General features: G+C 42.0%; 1 protein-coding gene across 2 annotated transcripts; it reads right to left on the reverse strand.

Annotated features, from left to right (window-relative positions):
* Positions 1–1,355: 1,355 nt before the first annotated feature.
* On the reverse strand, positions 1,356–10,107 carry LOC124116692. 2 transcript variants are annotated; one of them, XM_046478132.2, is made up of 5 exons: positions 9,895–10,107; positions 5,486–5,539; positions 3,934–4,195; positions 2,952–3,125; positions 1,356–2,646 (listed from the first exon to the last, which is right to left on the reverse strand). In XM_046478132.2, exons 3-5 carry the CDS (start codon positions 4,175–4,177, stop codon positions 2,432–2,434), a joined length of 633 nt encoding a protein of 210 aa, XP_046334088.1. In that variant the 5' UTR covers positions 4,178–4,195; positions 5,486–5,539; positions 9,895–10,107; the 3' UTR covers positions 1,356–2,431. The 2 variants fall into 2 exon arrangements, with proteins under 2 accessions (XP_046334088.1, XP_046334087.1); XM_046478131.2 differs by having other exon boundaries at positions 5,486–5,571.
* Between the last annotated feature and the right edge of the window lie 5,236 nt (positions 10,108–15,343).

Consider the following 15,343-nt stretch of genomic DNA (forward strand, 5'->3'; position numbering starts at 1 on the left):
AGTGTCGGGGACATGCATTGTAACAACAGTGACGGGAACATGCATTGTAACAACAGTGTCGGGGACATGCATTGTTAAAAGACAGTATCGGGGACATGCATTGTAACAACAGTGACGGAAACATGCATTGTTAAAAAACAGTATCGGGGACATGCATTGTAACAACAGTGTCGGGGACATGCATTGTTAAAAAACAGTGTCAGGAACATGCGTTGTAACAACAGTGTCGGGAACATGCATTGTAACAACAGTGTCGAGGACATGCATTGTAACATTGTCTTCAGATTTGCAGAAGATGCTCATTATTGAAAAAGTCAAGCGTGGCCTGCTCGTTGTTCACTCCGTTCGGGTACTCATGACGCCTATAAACGAACCCAACAAAGAAACGAAACGACTGCTGTATTATTGCAGAATGGTAATGAATGCCATGCACCAAGTCAGTATACCCAGTTTGTTGTGCTCAGCAACAACAATTTGAAACGATGTATAAGAAACTATGATGTTTTGAAATGCGACAATGATATTGTCCACTTACAGGATGGATCTCCCCGCAGTAGGGAAGTGTAGCATTACTTGGCGTGTCGGGTACCCTATCTTGTGTGCCTGCCCTGAGATCGGGGTCTACAGACTCATGCAATGTGTGATGGGAGCCATGGCCCACTCCTTGATTGGAATTGTGAATCGAACTCTGCCTCTGTGGTTGTGATATGGCAAGGCCAAGATATGATTTCTACTGTCAACAACTTGATGACTGACAGTACATGTACAGAGGGTCTCCCTATTGAGACATACCGTCATACGGAACACATGAGTTTTGCCAGTGCAACATTTTATGCACAAAAAGTTTCAGCCCTACGGATGTTAATGACTACTTTACGCTAGATTAAGCTCACATTTAGTCTCTGAAATGAAAACATTTAAAGATAATATATTTGTCAATACATGATACAAAGGAGCCAAGAGCATGCTATCACTATTTTGCCTCTTGCCTTTTGCCTTTTACCCATAATGAAAGATGTTTCGGCAGATATTCGAGATTGATTATTCTCTTGGGCTGACATTTTATATTCATTATGAGGCCTGACGACATTAACACTTGCCTCACTAACTAATTGTTACTTGAATGGGCTGTTTCAGTGCCTGGTATTATATATGACTACACTGGATTCATCGTGTGTGCGTGCGTGCGTGCGTGCTGGCATATGCGTTTTGAGAGGATGCGGTGGGCTTCCTTGAACCAGTGCTGTAGCACATTTACCCAGTGTATTCCAAGTATGGTGTCTGTTCTCTCTGAAACCTCCTGGAACGAGACTGGAATAGAAAAATGACGAGTTATGAAACGTCAGCCATATTATGTTGTTTATTACTCAATTCAGAACACTACTACAGGATCATCACAGTTTTGTAAATATGTCGACTTAAGCCGAAATTACTCGCACTCTAGGGTGCACAGTAAATATGTGTAATCAGGGCTCGCGGAAGGAGAATACAGCAGGTACTATGTTGAGAAGAAATTATCCACAAGGGGTGGTTGACAAGTTCTAATAAACAAGTTTCTTTGATGAATGAATGTACTCTCTCCTGGGAAATGCCTACTGAGCTAGCAATATGACGCTCAGTCATTGGCCTGTTAGTCATCACCATATCGTGGATTCTCTGGATCACTTCTGGTGTTGCTGAAGTGACAGGCCTTCCAGGACGGGGGTCGTCTTCAAGGCTCTCCCGGCAAGGGGCATCCTCCCGTAGTGGTGTACTTATATCGTCATGGATGGCTTTTGGTGTTAAACCCTTTTTTCTGCAGTTACTTTGTCCACTTCCCAAAGGTCACGGACCACAGCTTATTTTACTGATTTGTCACAGCGAAACTATTTGCTCAGCTGACACTTGGTTTTGCGGATATACCTCAAAGACATCATATTGCACAATTACGCAATTCCTTCTCAGAACTTAACAAACACCCATGTACCATGTCCTTGTACCAACGCACACTGTGGTCCACAACAATGTCTGCAATCACACAGCTTGCGGCAGCTTCATCAATTTACAATGCATGCATTAACATTTGAGTTTACAAATGCTTTCCTATTTAAAGTTATCCTACTAAAAATAAGTAAAGATCCTTAACTCATTTGAGTAATAAAATACATGTTTCATGCTCGATACTAATACCATGCTCAAGCCGCACCATTATTATCCGGTCAATGGACCAGTGTGCACTCAATTTTCACTGTCATCTCCCGGGGGAGTACCGAAGCGGTCTGTGAGCTGCGAAAATGTCGGGACGTAATTTATAATGTTATATTAGAAGTTATATTCTGAGACAGTTTTGAAAGTTTCCTTTTTTGAATGAGTATCGTCATGGTCGTTGGCCTGCATTACACAACAACAAGCTCTACAAAAAGAATCTTCAGCTCCTGGCAAGAGCGGCCAGCTACAGTTGGAAGTCGCCAGCTATTTTTGGCATGGCGATCTCGCAGATGAAGGACTTCGTTTTGGAGCAGGGAGACGGATCCATGGCCCCACCCTTGGTGATCTCTAGGCATGTTTGATCAACCAAATGTTTGGCTATGTCGGGGATAATCGCCCCGTCCAGCCAGCGCCACACGCCTGCCACCTCTTCGCCCCCGAGGTAAATGTTGGAGCCCACTGAAAGGCCACAACGTGCACACATGAAAGGTCTATGAAGAAACAATAACACATTGTAAGTACTCTACATAGCAATCTAAATACACTAACGAGACGTGTATACGTAGACACAATTATTATATCAGAACATCCCCCACACATCCCCCCCACACACACCCCCATAGTGTATAAGTGTATATGTACATCATTCCACCATGGGGGGTGGGGGTGGGGTGGGTGGGGGGTCACTGTGGAGGACGGACTGTATACGTACTTCATTCCACCATGGGGGGGAGATCACTGTGAAGTAGGGAGTGTATACGTACATCCTTGCACTACTGTGGTGAGGAATGACAGCGCATATTCATCCTTGGGCATAGCTAGGTCGGCCCCATACTGCTGGCAGATGCTGCGGGACGCCTCGAAGGTCATTTTCTGGACAATCACCTTGATGCAGATGTTGTAGACGTCGACGAAGGTAAAAGACGATATGCACGGATCTGTAATAAATACATGTCATTAATTTTAATAATAATGAAAACAAGTACACAACAGTCACTTGAGTGAGTGTGTGATGTTTAACAGTATTTCGGTCATGTCACTACGTGTTAGCCTACGTTTAGGAGGCAAGCCTTGGGAGATGCTGGGATTCCTTTATATCACATTGGATGTCCAAGTTACCACGAGAAGAAACAGTCTGCTGCCAGGTTTAATCGATAGGCCTGGATACCCATCTGTGTCTACATGTCTAATGAAGGAATTCCGAAGTTTAATTCATAAATATTTGTTCAGGGTATCACCGGAAATCAGTCTCAAGACCGATAAGTAATTCTAGTCACCAGTCTCTCAGCACTCTTGACCAGGACACTTGCACAAAGGGATCTTAGCGCTAAGATGATCGTAACTCCCATACTTTAACATAGGCTTCCGATAGTCTTAGCGCTAAGATCGCTTTGTGCAAGTGGACCCAGGACACTTGACCTGCGTAGGACGAGGGACTGCTAGTCATATGGGTTGAATTCCATCTATAGTGTTAACATTGACCAATTTGACGAGGCAATAACATGTTACTGACACATGAAGTAATCAAACCGTTTCAAGTGTGTGATGTGGCCATCGCCACGCGCCCGCGTTACATATCGTTTCAAATTATTGTGTGACAGAATTTTCTTTGGATAGTTGCTGATAAGGTGACGTCACTTCTTAAACAAAGCTATGCAGAGACTTGTCCAGGGTATCTATGACAATAGATTGGAGGTACTGCTGGATGTGAGTGACATCGGTCCACCACACACGCCTACAGCCCACCTGCTCGACTGTAGTACTTATAGCCAGTGCTGTGGACTGTCTGGGAGATGTCGGGTCTGACGAGGCCGTCCACGAGGCTGCAGAGTCCGTCACTGTCGCGGTAGTAGAAGGAGAAGCAGGTGGGGGACAAGGAGGAGCAGAGCTGGCCACAGTGGAGCTTGCTGCTGGCCCGGAAGGGTCCGGGCAGTGACATCAGGGCGACATCTCTCGCCACCAACATGTACACCAGGGCTGTCGATGTCATCTCCGCTGTTGTGTGAAACTGGAGAAACAAGCTAAAACAGTACAGGATACTACTAAACATATACGAAATATACCTGTAATGTTTTTTCTCTAAATAACATAGGTGATTCTACCAGGTAGATCCTCGGATGAGTGAGTGAGTTGGGTTGAAAGCCGCATTGAACAGTATCTGCGTCATATCCCACCTTAATGTTAGAAGAAAGACCATAGTGTGACATGTCCTAGATGTTTAACACTTTTATAAAAATGATTTCTTTCTATAAACATAAGAAATCTCTGCTAAACGCACGAGCACGAGCATGGGCATGGGGCGGACAACACAAACGGAGTTCCAGATAAAATGTGTCTATGTGAGAACCATAACCCGACTAATTTGCATGGAGTTAATACGCACGAAACATTCCAAAAACCAAACTGAGTAATTAACCAGCGTAGACTTTTCAGCTTGCCAACCTGAACATCGTTACACATTATTATTTCCTGGTCGAATGCAGGCATCGCCAATACACAAACTGTGCTGGAGTGAATGATGCACCAGGTTCCCCAGGCAAGGGAGTTAACTGACTGTAAAAGTCCAGTTTCCATCCTTGCCGAACCAGGCTGTATTATGGAGTTACATTTTGGCTGGACTAACGAGTCCATGCATAGTTCAGTCAAAATCGCGTAACAAACTAGACATCCGGTTCGTAAACAACATTGATTTCGTAAGACACGTTCTATGGATGAACAACCTCTTTATTACAATTAGTGCGACGTTTCGGTTTGCTTGATAAAGGTGTTAGGATCTACACTAAAACGTCGCACTAATTGTAATAAAGAAGTTGTTCATCCATAGAACATGTCTTACTTCATCACACCAACTTCTAAATGCCACTTAAAGAAGTAACGTGGATTTCAACGTACAGATTTCGGTCGACTGCAGGATTTGCAAAACATGTGTAAAACTGGGCGTGGACATATTTTGCAAATTCTTTCATGTTTTTAATCAAGGTGCTCACGTGATTCGATGCACTTTGCGAGGTAAGACCCGTTCAATTACAACACAGATCTTGACTATCGAGCAGATCGTCTTGATTGGGCGCCTCCATTTTGTTTGAATCAAATGCCAGTGATACGAGAGATGAAATCTGATTGGTCAATAGGCGGGATTCTTCAATAGAAGGGACATAACTCGTAATAGCCACTGGTGGCGCTACGATCGAGCCTGGAAATTCCAACCGAGTTCGGCAAGGGTGGAAACTGGACTTGTATAATCAGTTAACGCCCTTGCCTCAGGAAGATGATAATGAACATACGTGATAAGACTCACTAAGTGTAACAGAGGCACGTTGTTGTGAGTTGGCGACGGGCGACACACTTGGGGCTGCACGTGAACAGAAGAAAATTAGAAGTCACCTGAAACAGTATTTTAAGCAGAATTATTTAAAAAAATGTTTCCTCGTTGTTTTAAAAATACCCAATCGACTGACCAAAGGGAGTAAACATGTATTGAATTTCGAAAGAAAGATATCAAATACTCAATGTGAATGATAACCTGATTATGAGTAAATACTAAATGGCTTGATATATAATCTGGAGCTCTGCACCAAGAATAAAAACTGGGGATTCGAACACACGAGCATCGTACTCTGGCACCGACTCTTCTGGAGTGAGGAAAGTACCAAGTATAGTATCCTTGGACATGTAATCTACAACCAACTTGAAAAAATCAATGTTCTATTCATGTATGCGTTGTCACTTTTTTATCCCCTCCTTTAATATATTTTCCGAGCAGTGAGACCAATGTTACAGCGACAGCAAGTAGTCAATCCATGTGACCATTACTGCCCCACACATGATTGACGGGAGTAGAAGGTATGCAGTAGAACGGATGCCCGCACCAGGAACCATACCAAGTACTGCTTTTGTCCCCCGATAACCAAAGGATATTTGACATGGTTACATTCATGCTGAATACAAACAACAAGCGAAGTCAATAATTCAACATTAAATTCGATATGATTTGGATAAAATTGAAACCTCGCAAGCTTGAAATCACTCTGGTTGTAAGTCTTCCAACTTGTATGATGACGAGCTCAACATGTCGCCATGTTCTACAGCCTTCTTTGTGTGTCTTGTCCAACCACAGAACTTACAAAACCATTATCAAGATAGCATCGCCCTTGTTTGTAAAACATCATTAACTTTCACTATTGAAATTTATTCCAATTACATCACAGATAAAATAAAAATGAATTGATTCTTCTGTCTGTCTGAAAAAGAGTGATGAAAGTTTGCACAACGATTTTAGACATGTGTTTCTTTGATGAGTTCGGAACTTTATACAGGGCAATCCTACAGAGGACTCCAGATCAAGGGTGTTGTCTTTGGGAGCACATTCCCAGAATATACGAATAGTGTTATGAGTGACGTTGTATATTTGTGTGGTTCACAAGGGGTCCAGTTTGGGTGGACGGCGTCATGCTTGATTGAGTGAAGCAAGCTGCCTGACGGGGGAAACGTGCTTGTGGGGTGATTGGAGTTTGAGTTGGCTTGGTAACTGATTGGTGTGGGCCGATCAACCTTTTGTTGTGTGCTGAAGTAGATAGCTTACTTGGAAATTTGTTTACTATATGAGGGCAAGTTATCGAACAGAAAGGGGGAAGGAAACAGAATTGGAGAGGGAGAAATATGGTTTAACTGAACGAGGGCAGTTCAGCCCAGCGTTATGTCCGGAGACAAAGTTAGAAGGTCATGTGGACGCTTCAAAGGAGGAAACTGTTGTTACCCAGTTATCCTGTGAACTGTGATATATAAGTTTGGAACAATGTGAAATGGAATTCATTGGGAATGTGATGTCAAGAAATCTGAGGTGACTATTATCTATATTGCACATTTGCCATATTGCTTTGCCTAAATAGATGTGTATGAGTGCCTTGCCCAGTAATTGAGAATTGTTATATACTTATCTTTGTTTTAATTATTAAATCCAGCTTTAAACTTCAGAGATTGTTGTGTGATTCTTGTAATTGTTATTTGTGGTATTAGCGGGAACCCCTGCCGTTCATACCACACGTAACAATAGCGCTTCTAGGACTTTCAAATAAGATCCATCAGCTCCATGAAATACTGTTCTGATAAAATATTTTTTCAGACTTTATATAGTATTTCAATGTGGTGTGAATGCTATTACTTTTAACGCTGTTTAAGAAAAAATATATTCCTAGTTTAAGTTGTTATTCAGTCGGGAGGGCCTCCTGCATGGTAAGGCACCCTATAAAATACAAGACACACCAGTACACACCATCCACTAGTTGGATCCTGGAGGTGTCGTTCTTGTGGGGGACTTTTACGCCCGGGCGAGCACACATATATACGACACTCACATACCATTTCTTAGCAGACATCCGAATCTTGTCGTAATTATTATGATTGATAAGAATGGAAGAAAACGTTTCCATTAATATATAGGCATGAATTAAAATATCCTGGATGGAATATCTTGGATGACTACAGGCTACGTGAATGTACCAATATTGGCTTATGGAAACACGTGTCACTAGTGGTAGTATTGTAACCAGCGTGGAAACATGTTAGCTCCTCGGGTGGATTCAAGACAACAGCCAATCACTGTCACGTGACAGTTACGTTTTTATATATGGACACGACGCACGTGCCATTGACAGTGCTCGCGATCGATGTGAAAAGCCCGGTTTTCACATTAACTGACTGATGAGTTTAATGAACAGATTTTAATGAATATCATTAACTATGTGTCTAGGTAATAACATATATACATTCTGATATGTATCAGGGCAAGGAAACTTACGATTGTTGGTTTAAGACTGTTTCAATAATGAACATGTGATGTTGGTTCCGCATCTCTGTTTGATGGTCCACGCGTTATTGTGAACTTCCTTGTCGTGTTAAATGCATTATACAGAACAGGTACAACGGCAGCTATGTGAAACAGCTGTAAACATCTCACAGTTGTGTGTTGTAGCAATATACATGCTGCATGACACACTGTTGTGTTCCTCCTCAGGGAAGCCTTTTTGTATTAGGCCTATATCTAAGGTTGTATTTTATGCATTTTTTAGCATACTGTCTTAAGTTGTGCTTTGTTAACACTGGCGATCTCAGGTTAAATCGAATTAACCTTGGTTGCCAGAAATACGCTAATCTCAGTTGACAACTTTTAACTATCGAACACAGGTAGTGTTATTACACAAAAATACATGTGAGCTATGTCTGCAGGTCCGAATCCCGACACTATGTGTTATCAGGGCTTATTTCAGGTATGTAATGGTCATGCTGGGACACAGATACCAACCATATCTGAATAAGAGTCAGATCTGATTATAGACTCAATATGCAGGGCCGGGGAATCTATTAAACGAAAGAATAATGTCTACACACGGAATGCACACCCATGATATGATACAGATTGTGTTTATGTGAGAGAGGGCATATTAGTGTATCACCTATAATCCCTACCGGCACTCTAATGACAATGCGTCTTTGAAGAATATGAAGTTGGTCTAGGAATTTAGGAGTTACACCTGGAGATAGCGTCCTCGTGTTATAACTAATGTAGTTCATGAGAATACTATATTTTGGTTACTACACATGGGGGTAGTGCAAACGTTGATTCTTAATTCAGATGACTGATTCACTTTTACTATAAAGTAATTACTTTTTTAATACGCATACCTTGCTTACTGGCATTTTACACCTCTTGCATTTGACAGTGCTGTTTATTGTGGAACAAGTACCTGTCTCACACTTCCTAACCTTGTGTATGTAAATTCCAAAATCAAAATCAGCATCCATTTTGTCTCCACATTCATGTGATGCTTCAAAGCACTTAGCGGTAATGAAGATGTATGACAATCTTCTCAGGGAGGACAGAGTGACGACGTACAGGAGACGCATAACGCACCCGCAGTATAAAGAAGCAGCTTGGTCTAATGTCAGGGGAAGACGCCGTGGGTAACAGCTAGCTAGTCCGCAGCTCATTTCTGACTGGTGCTTTATGGAAGAAAACAACGATACTGAAGGTCTAGTGGCCGTGTCTGTCCCCCAAGATGTCAGCCCGACCGGCTTGGCTGTGTGGTCACTTATTGGACATTTCGATTCAGGAAAGGAATAAAGCTGTCAATTTAAACAGAGGCCAATGATGTTTAGCAAAAGGTTAACTTTTATATTAAAATATGTTCGTACCTAACACCTGGCCATCAGGGATATACTTGGCCGCTGACGCGAGTTGCCGATAGGTACATACACATCCTAATCTGTCTCTCCTTCCACACGGACCACGTGTACAGTTCAAAGTTGAAACTCGTCACGATATGACTGAAATATTGCCGCTGTGACGTAAAGCATTAACTCACTCACTCAAAGTTGAAAGATAGAGGTTCGTGTGTACATACACCGACTTATCTTGTAAGTGGTGTCGGCACTTTGAGTCGACAGCCTACCAGTCGGGTATAACATATAAGCAATAATGGCTCCAAACACACAACTTGTGCTTTACCTTATGTTCTTCCCCATGCAACATTGCACTTAGGGGTGACAACTAACCACACGCTAAGTTCACTGTGCACCCTTTCCATGCATAGAAGCTGCACTTCAGATTACAGTTAAATCATCGACCATCCATATTTATCGAATCAGTGTAATACAGTGTTAATGCCTGACATGCTACAACTACATAGGTGTGTACTGAGGTATACTTACATAGCAGCAGGCAGTCAATGGCTGTCAACGCGCGCCGTGGAATCCTATGGGGGAGTTCTTGCAACTGCACGAGAGTCACTCCTTGTTGTGTTGTAGTAAACCGCAGTAATTATGTAGCACCACTTCTGTCTTCACAATGGCGGAGAGTTGGGCATTCATCCTGCTCTGCCCTGTTGTCTAACTATCTGAATGCACGTATTATCAAAGTCAGAGCGGAAGTGTTAATGAGCCGAGGGCTCGAGGCCCTGGACACAAAGGTGTAATCAGTGCTCAGCTATAGCAGTATAACAACGGTGTGAACAACCTGATTTCTAATCAGTCTTATCACACGGCAGTAATCGTGTTCAGAAGTGAGTTCCCCCTTTCAGAGCCATATTGACCATTCATACATCGGAAGCAGGTGATAAGGTATTCTAAATACTAAACGAATAACAACACTATACCTAACTCATTAAGTGAAATATTTCCAATAAGATTGCATGATTACTAAACTAAAATTGCGAGGTCACGAAACTCTCCGGTCCTCTTCTGAAAAACTGTATCTGAAACGTGGATGGTTGTCATATACGCCAAACTATGGTAGCCGCTGATAGGATGAATGAAGCGTTATTTGTGAGTGTTGTCATATATACACCGCCATACTATGGTGGCCGCTGATAGGATGAATAAAGCGTTATGTGTGAGTTTTGTCATATATACATCGCTACACTATGGTGGCCGTTGATATAGGATGAATGAAGCGTTATTACTTACTTACTTACTTACTTACTTTGGAGATTTAACGTGCGCTTTCCGACTGATGCGTATTTCGCACACGGGCCCGGCCAGGCCATTTAATGTGTTTCCGAAAGGGGCGAAGGTGGTCTGTGCAACCCAAGAGGGGGGTTTTAGGGGTTGCTTATATAGAATTTGGGAATTTTGAGATTTGGAATAGATGCCGATGGGATTGGGGAGGAGAACTAAGGGAGCTGGGTATGGTGGATGTTTGTTTGTTTATGTGATTTTGATTTGGTAGGTTATTGTGTTTTTAGATGCGTTTTATTAGTTCCGTTTTTATTAAGAATACGCCTAAGGCCTTGAAGTTTTCTAGTTTATTTTGTGGGTTTAGTATTGCTTCTAGAGTTAGAGCCTTGTTTAGATTGAGGGTGGTTTGTAATGCGGTTCGATGTGTTAGGTAGTGTGTGCAGTGGATGAGTGCGTGTTCTGGGGTTTCTGGTTGTTTGCAGTGTGGGCAGTTACCTGTAGTGTGTTTTTAAAAAAAAATTAGGTGGTTATTTAGGTTGGTGTGTCCTGTTTGGAGTTTAGTGATTACTCTGTCGATTTTTTTGGATGGATGGAGAATTTTTGGTTTGGTTAGTGGTTTGCTGAGCACTTTTTTGATTTGGCTATTTGAGTTTTGATATAGGTTATGCCATTTTTTTGTGATTTTTTGCTTGTTTACACTTTTAATTTCTGATTTTGAGATGGGTAAGTTTAAGCTTATTTCTGGGATTTTGAGGGATAGTTTAGCTGCTTTATCCGCGTTTTCATTACCGTATATTCCTACGTGGGCGGGTATCCACAAGAAGGTTATTTGTTTGCCTGCCTTAGTTAGGTCGTTGGAGCTTTTAAGTATTTGATTTATTAATTTAGGTCGGTTTTTGGTATTTTTGTTTTGGAGGGCTTGCAGTCCACTTAGGGAGTCGGTAAGTATTAGGATTTTTTTGTGGTTTTTGGATTCTTGATTATGGAGGGCTGAGGCCATGCCCATTAGTTCTGCCGTGAATATTGATTGGTTGTTTGGGAGTCGGAAGGATTGTGTGGTTTTAGTTGGTTGTGTGGTATGGACTCCGAAACCTGTGTGTTTGGAGGTCGGATCTGAGGATCCGTCCGTGTAAATGTGACACCAATTTGGCCAATTTTCGTGTATGTATGCTAGTGTGGTAGTTTTAGCTATGTTTGGGTCGGTTTGTTTATTTATTTGGCTAGCTAGTGTTGTGTCTATTTTGGGTATTTTAAGTTTAGGGGTAAAGATATTTGATTGTTTGCAGTTTTGTTTAAGATTTTTAATTTGGTGTTCATTTAGGTAGTTTGTTATTCTTTGGGATATTGGGGTAAGTAAGGGGTGTTTACGAGCTAGAGCTTGGTTTTTGGGGCTGATGTTTTGGTTTATTAAGTTTTGGATGAGAGGGTTTGATTGGGACGCGGCCCAGAAATTTAAGCTTAGCTGTTCCCTGCGTAGACTTAGTGGCATTTCTCCTGTTAAGGCCTGAAGTGAGGTGTAGGAGGTGCCATGTTGGGTGCGTGTAATTAGTTTGAGAGCCTGATATTGTATTGAGTCAAGTTTTTTAGATAGAGAGTTGTTTAGGGTGTTGTATATGGCGCAGCCGTAGTCTAGTTTTGATCTAATTAGTGATATGTAGAGAGAGAGGAGGGTATCTTTGGATGCTCCCCAGTTAGAGCCAGTTAGGCATCTTAGGGTGTTTAGGTCTTTACTGCATTTAGTTGTTAGGTTTTGGATGTGAGCATCCCAGGTGAGATGTTCATCGAAAATAAGTCCTAAGAATTTGGTTTGTTTTTGAAATTTGATTGTTTGATTGTTTAGCTGGAGGATTGGGGAGGCGGGTTTCATGTTTTTATGTTTGAATACTATTCCTGTTGTTTTTTCTGAGTTAAGGGAGAAGCCCCATTTGTCAGCCCATTGTTGTATTTTATTAAGAGATTTTTGGAGTAAATTTTGGACCATGTTCATGCTTTTAGTGCGGATCCAGATGGCTCCATCATCCGCGAATTTTGATGTGTTTACTTTAGGGGATAGGCCCTCGAATAGATCGTTTATCATTATATTGAAGAGGGTGGGGCTGAGGATACTGCCCTGTGGAGTACCATTTTCTAGGGGACATTGGTCCGATAGAGTTTGGTCTATACCCACGGTTATTTTACGATTGTTTAGGAAGTCCTGGATGTAGTTTATTATCTGACCTTTGAGTCCTATTTTTTTAAGTTTTTGTATTAGCCCATCGTGCCATACCATGTCGAAAGCTTTAGAGAAGTCTAAGAAGATGCCTGTGGTATATTGTTTATTTAGCTGTCCTGTCTTAATATCTTGTTCTAGTCGGGCGAGGTTATCTAGGGTTGAGCGGCCAGGAGTGAAACCGCTTTGATCTGGGTTTATGATGTTATTTTGGGTTAAGTAATGTTGTAATCTATTTTTAGCCATTGATTCCATTACTTTACATAAGTTTGAAGTTAGGGATATTGGTCTATATGAGTTAGCTTGATTAGCTGGTTTATTAGGTTTAGGGATTGGTATGACTAGGGCCTGTTTCCAGGGAGTAGGAACCTGTCCGTTTAGGTAGATGAGATTGTATAGTTTGAGTAGTGCCTGGAGTAGTTTTAGGGGGAGTATTTTAATTATTTGGTAAGAAGTTAGGTCTAATCCTGGGGCTGTCCCCTTTTTCCTGTTTTGGATTACGTAGAGGAGCTCCTCCATTGTGTAGGGTTGATTTATTTCTAGATTGTTATTGTTTGGTTCTTTTGTGGGTTTGTTTTCTGTTTTAAGTTTATCTTGGAATTTTTTACTGAAGTTGGTGTTACTGCTAACGGCCGAAAAGTGGTTGGCGAGATTATTTGCTTTTTGGGCGGGGTTGGTTGAGTTGTCAATGTTAGGGTTTTTTTTATGTCGTTTTAAGCCTCTGATGGCGTGGATTTTGCGCCAGACCGTTCTGGCATCTGTACGGTTATTTATACCTTCGCAGAATTTTTTCCAGTCTCTACTTTTGGCTATTTGGACTAGTTTTTGAACCTGGTGGTTTAGTTCGTGGGCTATGTTTAAATATTTGTAGTCGCGTTTTGCTTTATTGAAGGCTGATTTACGTTTTCGTCTAGTCTGTTCTATTTCCTCATTCCACCATGGTACCGTCGGTTTGCCTGTCTTAGATGTTTTGAAGGGGATAGAGGTTTTGGCTGCGTTTATTATATAGTCTGTTAGGTTTTTACAATAGGTTTCTGGATCATTATTTTCTATTTCGTTTAAGTTAGCTTCGTTGCAGATATCTTGGAATTGGTCCCAGTTAGCTTTATTGTAATGGAATTTTGGTTCTTGGTTTTCTGTTTGGATTGGTACGTTTGTATTAAGCGTTATTTGCGAGTGTTGTCATATATACACCGCCACACTATGGTGGCCGTTGATAGGATGAATGAAGCGATATTTGCGAGTTTTGTCATATATACATCGCCACACTATGGTGGCCGCTGATAGGATGAATGAAGCGTTATGTGCGAGTGTTGTCATATATACACCATCACACTATGGTGGCCGGTGATAGGATGAATGAAGCGTTATGTGTGAGTGTTGTCATATACGCCACACTATGGTGGCCGCTGATAGGATGAATGAAGCGTTATGTGTGAGTGTTGTCATATACGCCACGCTATGGTGGCCGCTGATAAGATGAATGAAGCGTTATGTGTGAGTGTTGTCATATATACACCGCCACACTATGGTGGCCTCTGATAGGATGAATGAAGCGTTATGTGTGAGTGTTGTCATATATACATCGACACACTATGGTGGCCGTTGATAGGATGAATGAAGCGTTATGTGCGAGTGTTGTCATATATACATCGCCACACTATGGTGGCCGGTGATAGGATGAATGAAGCGTTATGTGTGAGTGTTGTCATATATACATCGCCACACTATGGTGGCCGTTGATAGGATGAATGAAGCGTTATGTGTGAGTGTTGTCATATATACACCACCACACTATGGTGGCCGGTGATAGGATGAATGAAGCGTTATGTGCGAGTGTTGTCATATATACACCACCACACTATGGTGGCCGTTGATAGGATGAATGAAGCGTTATGTGCGAGTCATGTCATATATACACCGCCATACTATGGTGGCCGCTGATAGGATGAATGAAGCGTTATGTGCGAGTGTTGTCATATATACACCGCCACACTATGGTGGCCGCTGATAGGATGAATGAAGCGTTATGTGTGAGTTTTGTCATATATACATCGCCACACTATGGTGGCCGTTGATAGGATGAATGAAGCGTTATGTGTGAGTGTTGTCATATATACATCGACACACTATGGTGGCCGTTGATAGGATGAATGAAGCGTTATGTGCGAGTGTTGTCATATATACATCGCCACACTATGGTGGCCGGTGATAGGATGAATGAAGCGTTATGTGTGAGTGTTGTCATATATACATCGCCACACTATGGTGGCCGTTGATAGGATGAATGAAGCGTTATGTGTGAGTGTTGTCATATATACACCACCACACTATGGTGGCCGGTGATAGGATGAATGAAGCGTTATGTGCGAGTGTTGTCATATATACACCACCACACTATGGTGGCCGTTGATAGGATGAATGAAGCGTTATGTGCGAGTCATGTCATATATACACCGCCATACTATGGTGGCCGCTGATAGGATGAATGAAGCG

The sequence above is a fragment of the Haliotis rufescens genome, unplaced genomic scaffold, assembly GCF_023055435.1.
Source record: "Haliotis rufescens isolate VD_foot unplaced genomic scaffold, xgHalRufe1.0.p SCAF_14, whole genome shotgun sequence".
NCBI classification, from domain to species: Eukaryota; Metazoa; Mollusca; class Gastropoda; order Lepetellida; family Haliotidae; genus Haliotis; species Haliotis rufescens.

Coding starts and splice junctions, on each gene's coding strand:
- LOC124116692 (XM_046478132.2), bottom strand. CDS start 4,177: ATGACATCGACAGCCCTGGTGTACATGTTGGTGGCGAGAGATGTCGCC. Junction 3,126..3,933: donor TAAGTACTACAGTCGAGCAG/GTGGGCTGTAGG, acceptor TATTTATTACAG/ATCCGTGCATATCGTCTTTT. Junction 2,647..2,951: donor CACCACAGTAGTGCAAGGAT/GTACGTATACAC, acceptor GTGGCCTTTCAG/TGGGCTCCAACATTTACCTC.